This window comes from Podarcis cretensis (genome assembly GCF_951804945.1).
Source record: "Podarcis cretensis genome assembly, chromosome: 13".
NCBI lineage: Eukaryota > Metazoa > Chordata > Lepidosauria > Squamata > Lacertidae > Podarcis > Podarcis cretensis.
This window is the reverse complement of record NC_137182.1, coordinates 27,052,836-27,071,056: the sequence shown is the minus strand read 5'-3', so window position 1 is coordinate 27,071,056 and position 18,221 is coordinate 27,052,836. Positions and strand designations below refer to the sequence as shown.

The window sequence follows — 18,221 nt, the reverse complement described above, 5'->3', positions numbered from 1 at the left end:
AGCTTTCGTGTGCATGCACACTTCTTCAGATACGAAGTGTGCTGAAGAAGTGTGCATGCACACGAAAGCTCATACCTAGAACTAACTTAGTTGGTCTTTAAGGTGCTACTGGAAGGAATTTTTTTATTTTGTCTTGACTATGGCAGACCAACACGGCTACCTATCTGTAAATGAAATTGAAAAACTACATAAAACATTCAAAAACCCCTAAAAACTCTGGAACCCCATTTTAAAATACAATATACTATAGAGACTTCTTATGCTGTGTTTAGAACCAGAATTGCATTTGTGTAGAAACTGTTTCTCAGGCGGCTAGTCCTGGCCTTTATAACCCTATACCTTCTTCCAGAAGGCAGAAGCTGAAAGAGATCATTTCCGGGGTGCGTACTATCCTGCACTATCTCTGCAGCTTTCTTATGGCACCTGGCAGCATAGATTTGATCTAAGGTGGGAAGAGTGTACCCAGTTATTCTCTCTGTAGTCCTTACAACCCTGGACAGCACTGTTTTTTCCCTGGCCGTGCAGCTCCCAAACCACACACACAGACCATGAGTTAATACACTCTCCACAGTGCTTGGTGATAAACTCACCCACAACCCGAAGTCCTGGCACAGAAGCTGTTGCAGCAGACCTGCATCCTGCCTTAGCGTGACTAGTTTCTCCCAGAGAGAGAGAGAAAAAAAAATATTTGCATCCCACAAAATCAAGTCTTGAAATACCTTTATATAAGAAGAATCAAGTAAAAGTAGCAGCAGGAGTAGAAGCTGTATTTAACTTTAGAGAAGAGAACCTTTTTTATTGTAAGAGAATTCTAAGGAGAGCAATGAGAATTATCTAAACAGATTGCTAATTAAGGAAAGGAAATATTTTTGTTGGCTTCTCAGTATGTTGGCACATTAATGTGAAAGATGACACTCATTCTTCTTGCGCCGCAGCATTTCCAGAAGCAGAAAAGTGTTTCTGGATAAAATCTTGATGTTTATATAACCGTGCTTTCTTTAACAGACTGAACCTTGGAGGAAGTTACTCGCCCGTGCTCGTCTAATTCTTCAATGATGGTTTTGATCACTCTCGTTTTCTTTGATTCTGAACAGACAAAAGAAAGAACAAGTAGCTGAAATGCCTGTGCCAAACGTTCTTTGGGACAGAATTTTTAACAGAATGGTATCTACCTGAATGACAAAGCCCCATCATCTGAGCACTTACCTGCATGCATGCATATATACACCATTTAATCTGTATGCTGCCTTTCTGTCGTTCAAAGTTCAAGGCAGTTAACAACTTGAAAAAAATACTTAATTGCAACATAGCAAAAGGAGTCATAAAAAATAAAAAGAATTCATAAGCAAATCGAACAATTTCCACACAAATAATAAGATGATATAAAATAAAGATATATAAAATAATATCAATAACAGCAGCAACTGTCTTCAATAAAACTCCCTGAGCAACGCCCCCAGCCCAAGAGTCTGTTCAGCAGCCTCAGCTTTTGTAGCTGGAGTCAGTCCGGGCCCCACCCTCCCAGGCCAGGGGGAAGAAGGCCTGCAAGGCAGGGAGCAGCTCTTCCAGGACTCACAACCAAGAGGGCTGAGCACCTTTCTGGTACAACATTTAGCACTTATTCAGCGTCTTTTCCGACTCAATTAATTTAGCGATTACAAATGCAAGAGTCACGCTGGCATGCACCTGTCCCCTAATTTGGAGAAGTGAAAATTTCAAAAAACAAGTGAATTTCAATTAACATGTTAGTTAGGAAAGAGTAGATCAAGTGGGTTCATGTTAGATCTACGATTTAGCTGTAACAACTACTGAAATATTTAAAATATATTAAAATGAGAAATCTTCATCCAACCCAGGAGGAGTCTATGAGCACAACTGGAAGCTTTTGTTATTTCCAGACAGTTGCAGGCAGTGGGGGTGGGGGATGGCACTTCCCTGACCTCTCATCGCCAGCATCTCTACAGCTTTGGGGCAAGGGGAAGTGGAGGCCAGTGTGGTGCAAACACACTGGCAGAGCCAATCCAGCCCTTTCTGAAAATAGTGAGTCTCAGTTGTCTGTGGGCCATGTAACTTGCACCCGGGAATTCTGTTCATAGATGAGGTACATAGATAATTGCTTCTAACCCGAGAATTCTTTGCATTGTTGAAATGGAAGGGGGAGAAAAAATGTACTGAGTGCGGGATGTTAAATTGGTCTTAGTCCCCAACCTATTAATAACATAGAAAGACACCCCCCAAAATGATGCTTACCTTTTTCTTTGGATGCAGAATGCGTGCTCCCACCTGCAGTTCCTCTGCCACTGGAGTCTGTGCCAGACCCAGTGCCTCTTGTAGCAGATTCTGAGCCTCTTAATCCTGCAGCTGTTGCAGACCCCACATTTTTTGATCCCAGATCTTTGCTACCTCCGTATCCAGATGCACTGCAATAGGCAATAGGTTTGTTTGTGTTACCCTTGCTTATTTATTTTATTCAATTTGTATACCGCTCTGCATCCAAAGATCACAAGGGCGGTTCACAACATAAAAATACAAAATGTGAACATTAAAAAAAACCCAAACAAAAGTAAATAGTAGGTGAATAAAAACTTTTTTTGGGGGGGTGTGGTATACCGCACAAAGGCCTTTAACAAAGCAGGAGACCCAGAGTCAAGTTTTGGGTCAGACCAGTGGCTCATCGCCACCGGCAATAGTTTATTTTCTAGCACAGGTGTCCTTCCTTCTGTCCATCCCGAATCTTCCACCATTCCGTTTCATTGGGTGACACCTAGGTTCTAGTATGTTTAACTATAATGGGGCTTGATGCCTTGACACACCAGGGGCGAGGGAGCTTGTGGACCTGCCAATGTTGTTAAACTGCAGTTCCCAGCATCCCTGAACACTGTCTGTGCTGGCTGGGGATGATGGGAGTTGAAGTCCAACACTGCCTGGAGGCGGGCCACAGATCCCTCATTCCTTGCTTGCAAAGCAATTCTACTCAATGTGCTTTGCACATTCATGCCAGTTTAAAGCGCGTCTGAAGTGCAGCCGATTTGCCCCACAGGAGATAATGTTACACCTTTTTGGATAGTAAGCTGCTCCTTATTGTCACTGGTTTATGGCAAACCTGGGTTGCAAAGCGGATCCCTTTCTTGCCTGGTGATTCTTTTTTCTTCTTTTTTTTGTACCCTACCTTACTTCTCCATCGATCAGATGCCGGTAAGTCTCAATCTCATTCTCAAGACGGATCTTGATATCCAGCAGCTGCCTGTAGTCTGCATTTTGGCATTCCATGTCGTCCCTGATTTGTTGTACTTGGGTCTCCACGTTGCCAATCAACCCTTGCATCTGGGAGATCTGGGCACAGTAGCAGCCTTCCGTCTCTGCCAAGGTGGCTTCCAGCGATTGCCTCTGAGAGGGAAAAGGGTGCCATAACACAAACGTAACACATAGGGCATGTTTTAGGCCATCAGCATTTTGAAAGGTTGCTTCCACACCCCAGAGTGTCCTGGGAGGATGACAACTGCTAAGGAATTCCAGCCTGTTTCAGACACATGCCCACGCCCCTAAGTCATTCTTATCTTGTGTACCTAATGAAATCTATCTGCCAGATGTACCAATTCCATTAAGTTGCAAGAGCAATAATGTATTTGCATTGATTTGCATGCACATATTTATTTATTTTTAAAAAAGAAGCACTTAAGCTCTGCTTGTACGGACCCGGCGATGGTATCGTTTGAGTATCTAGATTTCAGTTACAGTTCTAAAGTGCTATGTTTGGTGTGCTCAAGGGTTTTGAAAAATTTGATCTCCTTCTCTTTGTGCAGCAGAATCCTGTTCCAAAATGCAAACCTATATTTGAAACAACTCGGCTTCAAAAGTGCTTTGTTTTGTGGCACGATGGGCTGCTGAGAGCAAGTTACATGGCTAAGAAAAAGCAGGCAAGGGCTGCCAATCTGGAATGGACTCGCAGTCTGCATTGGGGGCCCTAGACCAGTTCCCTGCCACAGTTATTTGTCCCCCAAGGTGCTCCTTGCAGTAGGGGAAAGGGCAGACTTCATGCTTTACCCGTGGAAAGGCTCAGTGTCGATCCCTGCCATTTCTAGGTAGGGCTAGCCAAAACTCTTGTCTGAAAGGGAGCTGTGTAGACAATACTGAGCAAGTTGGACCAATGTTCTGACTCAGTAGAAGGCAGTTTCCTATGTTCCTGTGAGTTTCAGCAATAAAGTGGCACAGGGTCGCATCTGGCACAGGAACAAGTTTTGAATTGGGACCCTGTGGCTTCTTCAGAATAAAAAAAAAAGGTCAGGTTTTTGGTGTTGCTTTTTTTAAAAGTACAAACGATTTAACATGAAGGCTGACCCTTTTGTGAATAACTCAAGCCCAAACCTGCAAATCGCACAAAGCTACCTGTGTGGTTCTTTGTATTTTGGCTGCTGTGCTCAAAAGGTCTTTGTTTCTAACACGTTGCCACCTGTCCTGGGCCCTTGGAAAGGAGGAGGCTCAAAATAAAACCCACTAAATAAATAATCTATAGGAGTTCGTGCTGTGCTGAAATCTTTCCTCCAAACGGATCTCGTGAGTTTTGTTCTTCTGCAAAAGAAGCTTCTGCTTTAATTCCTCATGCGCTTGGGAATTTCTTTAGAATTTCAGTCTTGAGCTTACCTTCTCGTTGTGAGGGGCCTGAGGATGGTGTATGCCGTTTCCCCCACATAAACATTGTTCAAACATTTTTCTAATGATTTGCAGCCTCCCTGGCTGCCCATGCTTCCTGAACTGACAAAGCCCCATTGGAGGAATTCCTATTAAACTTTAATGGAAGTCTGGGCACCTGGGGAGGCTGCAGGGTGCAGACCACTGGTGAGACGATTTGTAGAATGAAATAAAAACTATTCACAAGCATCTTTCAGCCACCTCAAAAGTAAGGTAAGGAGATCAAACTCCCTGACTTCATTCACAAGACAATTGGTTTTTGGTTCCAATTTCTTTTCTCATTAACTGACAGAGGATGGAGGAGAAATTTTCAGCACTGCACTTTTAGTGTTTATATATAGTGTACCCAGTGAGATGGCATTCAGGTCTTGTCATTCTTGGTACAACATGACTAAAATGGAGAGATCGCTAAGATTATTCGCCATTCAGAGAAAGCAAGTTGCTGCAGAAGGAGACAACCCAGTGGTCATTCCAGTTGCTTATTGTCATAGCTAGCAGCTTGCAATGAAAAGGCAAATAAAGAATGTTATTTCCAGGGACTCTTGATAACTTCTAACCAGCTTAAGCCCTTTTCACCACTTGTGTATGTAAACAAATTATGAAGAGGGTTCAGGGGTTGTGTGTATCATTGGAACCCTAAACAGCAGGCAATCTTAACTAAAGTTAGTGAAAACAAGCCAGTTTCATGAATTATTCTTTGAAGTTGACTTGTTTTCATTAATCACAATGAAGATTACATAAAGGTCTAGGTTTGAATGAAACAGGAGTGAAAGTTTCAAAGGACACAAGGGTTTCTTTGGGGTGGGGAACTAGGCTCATTCTCAAAATGCTTAATGTGACTTAGCTTTGTTCCTGAACTAGCCTTTTAAGAGGGAGGTGTATATTTCACGGAGATGTTTGTCTTAATCATTCAAACACGATTATGTTATCTGGCAGAGATCTCTTCCCCATACCAAAGCAAGTTGAGATGTTAGGTCTATCTCCAAAGCCTGAAGGGTGCGTTTCAAATCTGTGATCTCATTCTTGTTGGTGCTGGTCTCCATGGCACTCACGTTGATCATCACGTTCAGTTCCTTACTCTGCAATAATTCAATAACAGTATAGTATTCAAATGACGGAAACGTGGTTGGAGCAATTGATTCTGTTTTCCAGAAACGTAGCAGCTCTACCCGGCCATTTGTAAAATGAGAACTCCGGGTATAATGGACCCCAGTAACAGAAAGCATAAGAGTAGGGCACTCTGTACATGTGAAGTGCATCTTATACACCCTCCGACTTCTCCAGGTTTCTTCTGCAGAATTTGGAGTTTTACAGGGAAGGACAAAAGCTGCATTTAAAGGGTAATGGGGGGAATGAGCAGCCAGGGAACCGTGGAGAGACATGCACTTGCGAAACCTGCAGAAGCCTCTTGTTCTGTTATGCCTGGAACTACTGCACAGTGGTAATCTGCTGCCTTATTTTAATGAGCATGTTTCAGCTGTTTCACAATCAAGGAAATGAGACGATTGGACTGACAAATGTCATTTCATTTCATTTCATTTCTTTTTTTTAAAAAAAATTTGCTGGTAGCTTGCTGATTTTTAGACACATCCCTGCATTTTCGTTTACCTTTTCAGCGAACCAGGTTTCAGCATCCTTGCGATTCTGCTCTGCCAGAGCCTCATACTCTGCCCTCATCTTGTTCAAGAGGGTAGTTAGGTCAATTCCTGGGGCAGCGTTCATTTCAACGTTGAGGTTCCCGGAGGTCACGCCTTGCAAACTTTTCATTTCCTACATGAAGAAAGAAAGGGAAGAGGGAAAGAGAAAGTGACAAAAACAAAACAAAACACCCCTCAGGACCAAAACTCAGTTGGTACATTTGAGAACATAAGAAGAATCATGGTGGAACAGAGTCCCAGCCTATCCAGGGGAAGCCCATTAGTAGAACTTGTGCATTTTCCTTCTCTTGTATCTGCATTTTCTTTCTCTCATATCTACTCCCTACCAACCAGTAATCAGAGGCACAATCTCTTGATCCTGGTTGTAATACATATCCACACTGATTAGTCATTTTCTGCATATTCACAATGGCAACGCGTTGACTTCATCTACACAGGCAGCATTTCTGCATCCCTAGAAACATGAATATTCATTGGCCAGTCGCTGCCTCTCTGCCTAACCTACTACTCCCCAGGCTTGTTGCAGGGATTAAATGAGGAGGAGGAGAACCACGTACACAAACTTCATCTCCTTGGAAGAAAGAAGGCGGGATATAAATGCAATCAGTCCATCAATCAAGATAAGCTCGGCATTTGGGTTCCCGTAAACTTTCCCCATCCCAGGGAAGTAAGTCTGACTGTCACTGTCTGCCTGTCTGCAAACAGGCAGACAGTGAAAACCAGCAGGGAGGAGGCATCACTGCCAGAAAAGTGCCAGCTCAGAGGGTAGGAGTAGGGGGGGAGGGAGGCTCAAAAGGAATAGGTTGTCCCAAATCTGAGGAATTTGATCACCCTTCAGAAACCAATTTTGCTTGCCTTTATTCTTTCTCACACCTCCTGTAAGCTGCTGAGCTTTTGTTCAGTGAAGCACCTCTTGGTATCATTATTGTTATCAGCACTGAACACTCCCTAAATCCAACCATTTTGGATCGCTAACTGATCAAGTTGTACCAGGGGACTTGCTAAATACAGAGAGGATTTGGGGCACTGGGGCAGGAAACAAATTTGCCTAGGTCAGCATATGCAAACTGTGTATGCATAGATGCCTCTGGGCAACATAAGATTAGTGGACTGCTGGGATCTTGCTGTGCTTTGAGGTGTGCCCAGCTGACCTTTAACTTATCAAAGTTCAAAACAAGACAAGTTCACGAAAAAGGGAACAGGATGGAACAGGACACCTGGGGCTCAGTGCAAAAGTCCAGGAGCTCTGGAACCCCCTAACAACACCTGGAGTTATGCTGTCAGTTGCTTAAGCAAGATGGCTGCCTTACCTCTTCATGGTTCTTCTTGAGGTAAGCCAGCTCTTCAGTCAGGGTCTCAATCTGCATTTCTAGGTCGCTCCTGGACAGAGTCAGTTCATCAAGGACTTTGCGCAGGCCATTGATGTCTGCCTCAACGCTCTGGCGGAGGAACACCTCATTTTCATACCTTTGAAGAGGAATTATTATTATTTCTTAAAGTGCTTAGCTTGCTCAGGTACTTAACTTTGGCTATTGCATTGGCTTGGCCAATTATTTGTCATTGTGTTGAGAAGCCTGAGACTCTGCTTATCAGGCTGTTTGTTTTGGTCATATTTACAAGTAAAATTAGGTATATACAGGTCCCCCCCCCAGCTGGAACCAGTACTTTCTTTTTTAAAAATGTTTGGGGGTACTCTCATTCAATCTGAGACTTGGGAAACACAATGACAGGGAATGAGGCCATCAATGGAACTGGCAATTCACCATGCTAGAGAAGAAACTAATTTTTTAGATTCACAAAATGTTTAGGGGTATGCGTCCCCCCAGAAAAAAAGCACTGGCTGGAACTCTCTGGAGCTCAGTTTCGGCACCTCTCAGGTGGGCTCCATTGCCACGATAAGAGAACAAGGAAGGCATTCATGGTGAGATCCAGCACCTCTTTTTTTTAAAAAAGAAAAATAGCACGGATACCCTGATTGGGTTCAAACTTACTTCATTTTGAAGTCATCTGCAGCCAGCCTGGCATTGTCTATCTGCAGGATAATGCTGGCGTTTGTGACGCTCGCAGCAATGATCTGCATTGGAGGGGGAGATAGAAAAAGGAAGAGGTGCTGAAGTACAAAAAGCAAATCATTTATATTATTTACACAAAAAGATTACATCCCTCTTTCTCCCCCTCCAGCAAAATCGCTCAAAGCGGCTAGAAAAATTCTAAAACAAACGTAAAGATTAAAAATAAGAGTAACTGCATCGTTAAAACACATGAGGGGGCATTGGGCTGAGTTTTACTCTGAATTGACATGATCAAGGGCACAATCCTAAAGCTGAATTTGTTTTATTTATTACATTCTCATCCCACCTTTCCTCTAGGAAGCTTAAGCTGGTTAACAGACTTCGCCTCCTCCCCATTTGATCCGCACAATAGCCCTGTGAGGTAGGTTAAGTTGAGAGACTTTGTGGCCCAGGGTCACCCAGTGAACTTCACGGCTGAGTGGGGATTTGAACCCTGGTCTCCCAAATCCTAGTCTAGCATTCTAACCATTACACCACACTGGCTCTCAATTACCTGGCCAGGCTATGTTGGTTTAACTACCTGATCCTGGCTGAGCCATAGATATGGCCTCTGTATCTCCCACATACCAGTTTGCCAGGACCCAGCTCCGTGAGCTGAGCCCAGTAGTCCTTCAGCTGGCCTAAACCCTGAACAAGTGACATTCTGGGGTTGAGGTGAGACAGGAGGGGGACTTAGGCTGGATCCTAAGCATGGTCACGTGACCTGAGAACCTGGCCTACATTAACCTGGCAAGCGGGGATATAAATCCAACTCTCTTCTAAGGGCTTGCTTTCATAGAGTCATAGAACTGTAGAGTTGGGAGAGACCACAAGGGTCAAATCTTTTTGCTCAGCATGGGGCTTGAACCCACAACCATGAGATTAGGAGTCTTCATTGCACAGGCCACTTCTGAATGGAGCTTGGATCTGGCAGACATTAACACCTGCTTAACGTAAACCAGCTTAATTTACACTGGCTCCCATCCTTGGGTCCATTCAGTTCAATGGGTCTGCTCTGAGTGGAGAGACGCCATAAAAAGCAAAGGTAGCCTGTAGATCTGTAAGAGAATACCCTCCCCCTTCATAAATCTCATAGACAGGCAGTAGTAGCTTTAGTAGGACCGACTTGCATAATCACAAAATTATGGCAAGCTTGATTGCAATTCAGTTCACATTTAAAGGCGAACCTGCGAATTTTCACTTTCGGAAACAACAAGTGAACCAAAACAACAGACATCCTTTGACAACCACACTTCATCAAATATACTGGTGTAAAGTGTGCATAAAATTGCATATGTTTAATTTCCCTTGATAGAAAACATATCCCCCCCCTGTTATTTTCACAAACATATGCATTTTTGTGCACACTTTATCCTAGCATATGCATCAATGAATATACATTAAGTAAAATTACAGAAGAATGTGCCTCTCAGGTGAAATTCGCTGGTGAATTTAAGACAGGGTAAATAGGAAACTGAGAGAAGTCAAAAGAGACATATTTGCCCACCTCTGTGGCGCTGTGGGTTAAACCACAGAGCCTAGGACTTGCTGATCAGAAGGTCGGCGGTTCAAATCCCCCTGACGGGGTGAGCTCCCGTTGCTCGGTCCCTGCTCCCTGCCAACCTAGCAGTTTGAAAGCACATCAAAGTGCAAGTAGATAAATAGGTACTGCTCTGGTGGGAAGGTAAACGGCATTTCCGTGTGCTGCTCTGGTTCGCCAGAAGCGGCTTAGTCATGCTGGCCACATGACCTGGAAGCTGTACGCCGGCTCCCTCAGCCAGTAAAGCGAGATGAGCGCCGCAACCCCAGAGTCGGCCACGACTGGACCTAATGGTCAGGGGTCCCTTTACCTTTACCTTTATTCCACACACAGAGCTGCAAATACCAGAGTTCCCTGGAAAGAACAGCGATTGATTGTTAAACCATGCTGGAAATCGTGGCTCTTTGAGGGGAAATAATAATAATAATCATAATAATAATCATAATAATGTAACTTTTATTGTCACTACACCACCTGTGTGCAGTGAAATTAAATGAGCCCCCCTCCCCCCCACACATACACTCAGTCTTGTTGGCACTCTATGTGCTTATCAGAAATCAGTTACACCACTATTTTTTTCCATTCAGCAGCCCAATAGCCCACCGATAAAAACTGATATAGGGATTTCCTAACAACTCTCAGCACAGTTAACAAACTACAGCTCCCAGGATTTTTAGGGGGAAAGCCATGACTCTTTAAAGTGGTATAATGCTGCTTTGAACATATACAGTGGTACCTTGGTTCTCAAACTTAATCTGTTCCGGAAGTCTATTCCAAAACCAAAGCGTTCCAAAACCAACGTGCGCTCTCCCATAGAAAGTAATGCAAAACGAATTAATCCATTCCAGGTTGGCTCCCTGCCAACCTAGCAGTTTGAAAGCACATCAAAGTGCAAGTAGATAAATAGGTACTGCTCTGGTGGGAAGGTAAACAGCATTTCCGTGTGCTGCTCTGGTTCGCCAGAAGTGGCTTAGTCATGCTGGCCACATGACCCAGAAGCTGTGCGCTGGCTCCCTCAGCCAATAAAGCGAAATGAGCGCTGCAACCCTAGAGTTGGTTGCGACTGGACCTAATGGTCAGGGGTCCCTTTACCTTTACCTTTACCTTTACCTCTCTTCCATCTTTAGCCAGCCTTACTCCCTTCCCTTCCCAAGTCTTGCTCACCTTATTTCGAAGGTCCTCAATAGTGGTGTGGTATTTGCTGTAGTCGCGGAGGCCTCCGTCGGCGTGCGACGCTGATTTCTCATACCAGCTTTTGATTTTGAGCTCCAGGTCGCTGTTGGCCTCCTCCAGAGCCCGCACCTTGGATAGGTAGGAGGCCAAGCGGTCGTTCAGGTTCTGCATGGTTTCTTTCTCCCCTCCCGAGAGAAGCCCACCATCGCTGCCGGCAGCGCCACCACAGCTGTAGCTCTGGAAGCAGCCCCCAGCCCCACCTCCCAGGCTGCCCCATCCTGACCCCGTGCCCCAGGCTGCCCCACCACCAAAACTCCCTGCGCTGAAGGACCCTCCACCCAAGGCATGCACTCCACAGCCAGAAAGGTTTATAGAGGCCCGGCCACAGCGCGAGGAGGAAACCTGCCTAGATCCCCGACTAAAGTAAGACATGATCTCAAGGAAGTTTTAAGCAAGATTGCGGGGAGAAAAGCAGAAGATTCACCCAAGGGGAGTTTTCTTGAGCAGTCAGAAGAGCATCAAGGTTTTATATGCCGACTTTGTTAAGGGTGTGTTCCTTCGCTGGAACGTCATTTCATTGCTGCATTGTTTGTTTGGAAGATTTATCATTTCAAACCTTCATGACTGATGGATATTAATAACTTGGCCCGGTATTCCATCGCGTTCATTTGCCCCCTGGGCCATTTGTGAGTCTTCTCCCACCCCACTCCCAAGATGGCGAATGGGTGGATGTCACCTGGCCGAAACATTCATCATCACCACCATCTTTTCAGCGAGGTTGAGTAATTCCTCCCATCCCACCGCCGTCTCTCTCTGTGTGTTTTCAAAGCCCATCATTATAAACATATTTCTTTGGGTCCCTACCCACTTTTTTTCACACTCGCACTTGCAACACTCTTTTGTGGCAGAGGGGTGTGCAAACCGCTTTTCAAGGATGGTTCCCTCGTGTTGCGATTTCCTCACCCTGGGCGGTGCAGAGAGAACTATGCAGTTTGCATTAGCCCTGCGAAATTGTCTCAGCTGTCTCAGCTGTCTACTTTTCTGACGCGGAAGTTTGATATTCTCATTATTTCTTTAAGCACCGCGTTTTAAGGCTAAACTCACAAGGCGCTGCTTTGATTTCCTGAAGCTTTTTGCTCTCAAATTGTCAAGGATCCAGTGAATGAAACATATTTAAAGAATCTGCTTGATCAAACCGGCTTTGGAACACTTGGGAAATGGAAACTAATGGTTTCGTGATGGAAATGTAGGACGATTGAGGAGATCGCTTTTGCTGAATCAAGTCAGCTTGAAGACTTAGGCGTTCCTAAGAAAAAATAAAAGATACATACACCCAGGATAAGGCAGTATGACAAAATCATTATTCTTGTGTGTACTTGTTGCTGGGAATCTCAGGTGGGGAGACTCTGTGGCACTCAGGTCCTGCTTGAAGATTATGAGAACAGGACAGAGGTGGTCATCCCAACATCTTGTATAAAATTCCATAGTTTAACTATGCTGTGTGTGATAAACTACCTCCTGTCGCCTCTCTTCAGCCCTCAGCTTCTTTCGATCACCTTGGCTTCTAGGCTGCCTCTGAAGAAGGTTTGGAAACTTCAGCTAGTGCAGAATTCAGTAGCCACGTTGCTTACCGGAGCAAGACAGTTTAAGCATATTACACCAATCCCGGTCCAACTGCATAGGCTACCAATTACCTTCTGGGTCCAATTCAAAGTGCTGGTTTTGCCCTATAAAGCTTTAAACGGCTCGGGACCGCAATACCTCACAGACTGCCTCTTTCCACATGAATCTACCCGGACCCTGAGATCATCATCTGAAGCCCTCCTTTGTGTGCCCCCTCCTCGAGAGGTTCAGAGGGTGGCAACATGAGAACGGGCCTTCTCTGCAGTGGCACCCCATCTGTGGAATGCTCTCCCCAGGGAAGTAGGCACCTTCATTATACACCTTAGGCGCCAGGCAAAAACGTTCCTTTTTAACCAGGCCTTTGGTTGACCTGCTCAACATCCCATACCCTTTTAAAATGTAGCTCTTTTTTTTTAATTTCTTTTTATTGAGTTTCTCTTACAACATACACAAAAGAGAAATAAATTAAAAGAAAAATACAACTACACATCGTACAAAAAAGAAGATAAGAAAAAGAAAAAAGAAAAAAGAAAGAACAACTAATGTACATGACAAATTTAAGTACATAGTTTAAATACACAAACTGACCTCCTTCCCTGCTGATTTCGGGTTTCTTAATTTAAAAATTTCATCTTCTACAGCTGGTATTGATTACTGATTTATACATCGTAAGTTTTATAACAGACCTGCTATAGTTGGTATGTTTCTATAATTTCCTTCAATATAGACCATAAATTTATTCCAATCATCAATTAACTTTGTATTTTTTTGATTTCTAATTTTTTGCGTCATTTTTGCCAATTCGACAAATTCAAATAATTTTGTTTGCCAATCCCTCACCGTTGGTATATTTGTGCTTTTCCAGTTTTTTGCAATTAATATTCTGGCCACTGCTGTTGAATATTGAAACAGGGTTTTATCTTCTTTCCTTATTTCTTCTCCAATAATACCTAATAAAAAGGCCTCTGGCTTTTTAGGGAATGTGTACTTGAATATTTTTTTTAATTCGTTGTAAATCAAATTCCAGAATTTCTTGACCTCCTCGCATGTCCACCACATATGTATGAAATTACCTTCTTTTATTTTGCATTTCCAGCAGGCCTTATTTCCGGTCTTGTACATCTTGTTTAATTTTACTGGTGTTATATACCACCTATATATCATCTTCTCTAGGTTTTCTCTACTTGCAACACTTGCCGTGAATTTTATTCCATCATTCCATAATTTTGACCATTGTTCATATTCTATGTTATGTCCCAGGTCCGTTGCCCATTTTATCATGACCTTCTTAATTTCTTCGTCCTTTGTATCCCATTCTAGTAATATGTTGTACATTTTAGATAATAATTTGGTTTTGTTTTCAATTATTTCAATCTGGAATTTGGATTTCTTTTCATTCATTCCTACTTTTTTATCTTCTGTCCATAATGCATTTATTTGATGGTACTGTAACCAGCCTGCTAATTTTCCTTTTAGATCTTCGTATGGTCTTAATTTCCAGCTGCCTTCAGATCTTATCAATAGGTCTTCATATGTCAGTCTTTGCTCTTCCATGTTTACTTTTTTGATTATTAGGATATCTGTTGGGGAGAGCCACCAAGGTGTTTTCCATTCCAAAAGTTTTTTATTTTTCTCCCAAGCTTCATACAGTGGTCCTCTAATAATACGACTTGAAAACCCTTTGTGAACCTTCTCTTTATTTGACCACAGATAGGCGTGCCAGCCGAACCTATTGTTAGACCCTTCTAAATCTAATAAATCGGTATTTTCTAGGGTTATCCAGTCTTTAACCCAACATAGGCAGGCAGCCTCGTAATATAATTTTAGGTTCGGAACTGAAAAGCCCCCTCTCTCCTTTCGGTCTGTGAGTAATTTAAATCTAATCCTTGGCCTTCTCCCCTGCCATATGAATTTCGAAAGGGTTTTCTGCTGGTCTTTAAATATTTTAGGGCCTCTGATCACTGGAATATTCTGGAACAGAAACAACATTCTTGGGAGTACATTCATTTTTATTGCCTCCATCCTACCCATCCACGAGAGTTTAACTCTGTTCCAAGTATCTAAATCTTTTTTAATTTCCTTCCATGTTGTCGAGTAATTATCTTGGATTAAATTTATATTTTTTGGTGTGAGCCATATGCCCAAATATTTAATTTTTCTAGCCACCTTGATTTCGTATTGTCTCTCTAATTTTTCTCTTTCATCTTTTCCCAGATTCTTGATCATCATTTTTGTCTTTGATTTGTTCAATTTAAAACCGGATAGCTTGCCGTATTCCTCCAATGCCTCCAGCGCTTTGCTAATACTTTCTTGCGGCTCTTCCAAGGATAACATTAAGTCGTCTGCGTAGGCTTTTAGTTTATATTCCTTCATTCCTACTTTAATTCCTTGGATCTCTGGAATTGTTCTTATTTTGTTTGCTAACACTTCTAGTACCATAATAAATAAAAGCGGGGAGAGAGGGCATCCCTGTCTTGTTCCTTTTTCGATTTTAAATGAGTTTGTAAGGTTATTGTTTATAATCAATTTGGCCGATTGGCTTGAATATATTGCCTCTATTCCTTTCATAAATTCGCCCTCAATCCCTGCTTTCTCCATAGATTTTATTAGGAACAACCAAGAAACATTATCAAACGCTTTTTCCGCATCTATGAAAATCAACGCCACCGGTATTTCATTATTGGTTTCCAAATATTCAATTATATTTATGATATGTCTCACATTATCTTTCATAAACCTGTTTGGGAGGAATCCTGCTTGGTCTTTGTGAATTAAATTTACTAAACAGTTTTTCAATCTATTCGCCATGATATCTGCAAAGATTTTATAATCATTATTTAATAAGGATATCGGCCTATAATTCTTAATACTCAATTTATGCGTATCCGGTTTAGGAATTAACGTGATATGAGCTTCTCTCCAGGACTCTGGTATTCTTCCTCCTCTTAAGATGTTATTCATAGTATCACAAAGCGCTGGTATCAGTTGATTTTCTAAAACTTTATAGTATTTGGCAGATAGGCCATCCGGTCCTGGGGCCTTTCCCAATTTCATTTTTTTTATCGCAATCTGGATTTCTTCTATTTTTATGGGTTTATTTAACTGAGTTCTTTCTTCTTCTGTTATGGTCTTCCCTCTGCAGTCCTCTAGATATTTTTCTATTTGAGTTGGATCTTCCTCTTCTTTCTTATATAGCTTCTCATAAAATGTAAGAAATGTTTTTTGTATTCTTTTTGGGTCTTCTGTCACTTCTTCCTCTATCTTTATTTTGTTTATCACATTTTGTTTTTGCCTTCTTCTCAGTTGCCAAGCTAATAATTTTCCCGTTTTGTTCGCTGATTCAAAATATTTTTGCTTCATTAACTTAATTTTCCATTCAATTTCTTGGTTTGTTAGTAATGAGTATTGTGTTTGTAATATTTTTGTTGTTTGTATGTTTTGTTCATCTTTTGGGTTTTCTGTTAATTTTTTCTCACACTCTCTTAGCTGTCCAAGAATTTCTTCTTTCTTTTGCTGTCTTATTTTCCTCTTATAATTGTTTTGTTGAATGAAGAAACCTCTTAGAACAGCCTTACTGGCATCCCAAACTACTTCTATGTTTGTTTCTGCATTGAGGTTCAGATCAAAATATTCCTTTAGGGTTGTTTTAGCTTTTTCAATAATTTCTTTGCTATCTAATAAGTATTCGTTCAACCTCCATCTAAAACCCCCCTGTGATATACCTTTTATTTCCAATGTTGTCGGATTGTGGTCAGAGAGGGTTCTCGGTAGGATTTCACATTTTATAGATCTTAAAGTAAGTTCCCTCGAAATCCAGATTTGATCTATTCTGCCCCAGCTTTTGTGTACTTCTGAGAAAAAGGTGAACTGCTTTTCTGTTGGATGCTTATGTCTCCAGATGTCTACTAAGTCCATGTTTTCTTCCAAATCTTCAAATGATTTCGGTAGCTTCCCTTGGTTTCGTTTTTTCTTTTCCGTTTGTCTATCGATTTCTGGTATTGGCACTGCATTGAAGTCTCCCAATAGTATCGTCCTGTTGTTTTCTAATTCTATTAAAATTTGTTCTAATTTCTTGAAAAATTCTAATTTGTTTGAGTTTGGGGCATATATGTTTACCACATTTAGTTTTTCCCCTTGGAAATTAATTTGCACCCCCAATATCCTCCCTTCCTCATCTTTGTAGATCAGTTTAGGTTCCCATTTTTCATTGACATATGTTACTACTCCTCTTTTTTTCTCTGCCGTGGAGTTTATAAATTCTACTCCTAATTTCTTATTTATCAGAATGTGTTTATGCTTTTTAGTTACGTGAGTCTCTTGTATACAGATTACATCCAACTTTTTCTTTTTCAAGACACTTACAATTTTATTCCTTTTGGTTTTTTCATTCATACCATTTACATTCCATGTTAAGATTTTTAGGTTCATTGCTTCGTTTGTCTACTAATAAACCAGTGGGTTACCAATTTAGATTCGGGTGGTTTTGCTTTCTGCTTCTTCTTCTTCCTCTTCCGCTTCCTCCCCCCCTGCTTGCCCTTCTCCTTCCTCCTCCTCCTCCTCTCCCTCCACTCCCTCCTCCCTCTGCCCCTTCACCTTCTCTTTTAGGCCTCCTCTCTCATCAGTATCTCCACTTTCCCCTCCATATCTCTCCTCCATCCTCCCAAGATCTTTTTCATATCTACGCAGAAATTTACCCACTTCCTGGCTTTCAGTAATCTTGAATCTTTTTTCCTTATAGAAAAAGGAAATCCCTTCAGGGAACTCCCATCTATGTTGTATGCCGTTCTTTTTCAAAGTATTTACTAACTGTTTGTACCCCTCTCTTTTACGCAGAAGCCTGATTGGTATTTCTTTAAAGATAATAATTGGTCTGCCTTCAATTATTAGTTTTTTTTGGTAACTTTCTCTTAGTATTGCATTTCTCATCTCTATCGATTTGAAAATCACTAAACAGTCTCCTGGAACCTTTTTCAATTTAGTTTGTTTAGACCTTATTTTTATTCTAAAGGCATTTTCTATTGTTTGTGCAACTTCCTCTTCACTAAGTGCTAACCAGTTTGCTAATTCCTTGATCATTTTTCCTTTAATGTCCTCATTAACTTCTTCTCCTACTCCTCTGAATTTTAGGTTTAGCTGTTTTTGTTTCATTTCCATCATTGCTAAGTTGTCCAAAACCTGGTCCTGGCTTCTACTCAATTCTCCAAAATTCTCTTTTAATTTTTCTGCCTCCTTTCTCTGATCTTTCATCTCTCTTTGTATTTTTTTATTTGAGTCTTCCAAGGTCTTTGAACGAGTCGTTAGTTCTTTTATCTTGTTTGACAATTCCCCTACCACGCCCTCTATCTTTTTGTCAATCGATTCCTGCATCTCTCCTAATTTTCTCTCCATATGGATTTCATTCTGTTTAAATTCCTCCTTTATTTTCAGCCATAGTATATCTAGATCTTTAATTTCCTCTTGTCGAGATGCTTTCCTCTCTAATGGTGT

The 18,221-nt window shown here is 41.8% G+C and overlaps 1 protein-coding gene and 1 long non-coding RNA gene across 2 annotated transcripts in view; one reads left to right on the top strand and one right to left on the bottom strand.

The window, feature by feature from the left end:
• The window catches only part of LOC307200378, a 557,860-nt gene that overhangs the window by 185,279 nt on the left and 354,360 nt on the right, over positions 1–18,221 (top strand). The window lies entirely within an intron of this gene.
• On the bottom strand, positions 704–12,365 carry LOC307200297 (keratin, type I cytoskeletal 12-like). The gene is made up of 8 exons (XM_079948805.1): positions 11,103–12,365; positions 8,339–8,421; positions 7,658–7,814; positions 6,298–6,459; positions 5,643–5,768; positions 3,170–3,387; positions 2,251–2,420; positions 704–1,086 (listed from the first exon to the last, which is right to left on the bottom strand). Exons 1-8 carry the CDS (start codon positions 11,541–11,543, stop codon positions 980–982), a joined length of 1,464 nt encoding a protein of 487 aa, XP_079804931.1. The 5' UTR covers positions 11,544–12,365; the 3' UTR covers positions 704–979.

Coding starts and splice junctions, on each gene's coding strand:
- LOC307200297 (XM_079948805.1), bottom strand. CDS start 11,543: ATGTCTTACTTTAGTCGGGGATCTAGGCAGGTTTCCTCCTCGCGCTGT. Junction 6,460..7,657: donor TCAAGAAGAACCATGAAGAG/GTAAGGCAGCCA, acceptor TTCTTCATGTAG/GAAATGAAAAGTTTGCAAGG. Junction 2,421..3,169: donor CTGATCGATGGAGAAGTAAG/GTAGGGTACAAA, acceptor TGCCTATTGCAG/TGCATCTGGATACGGAGGTA.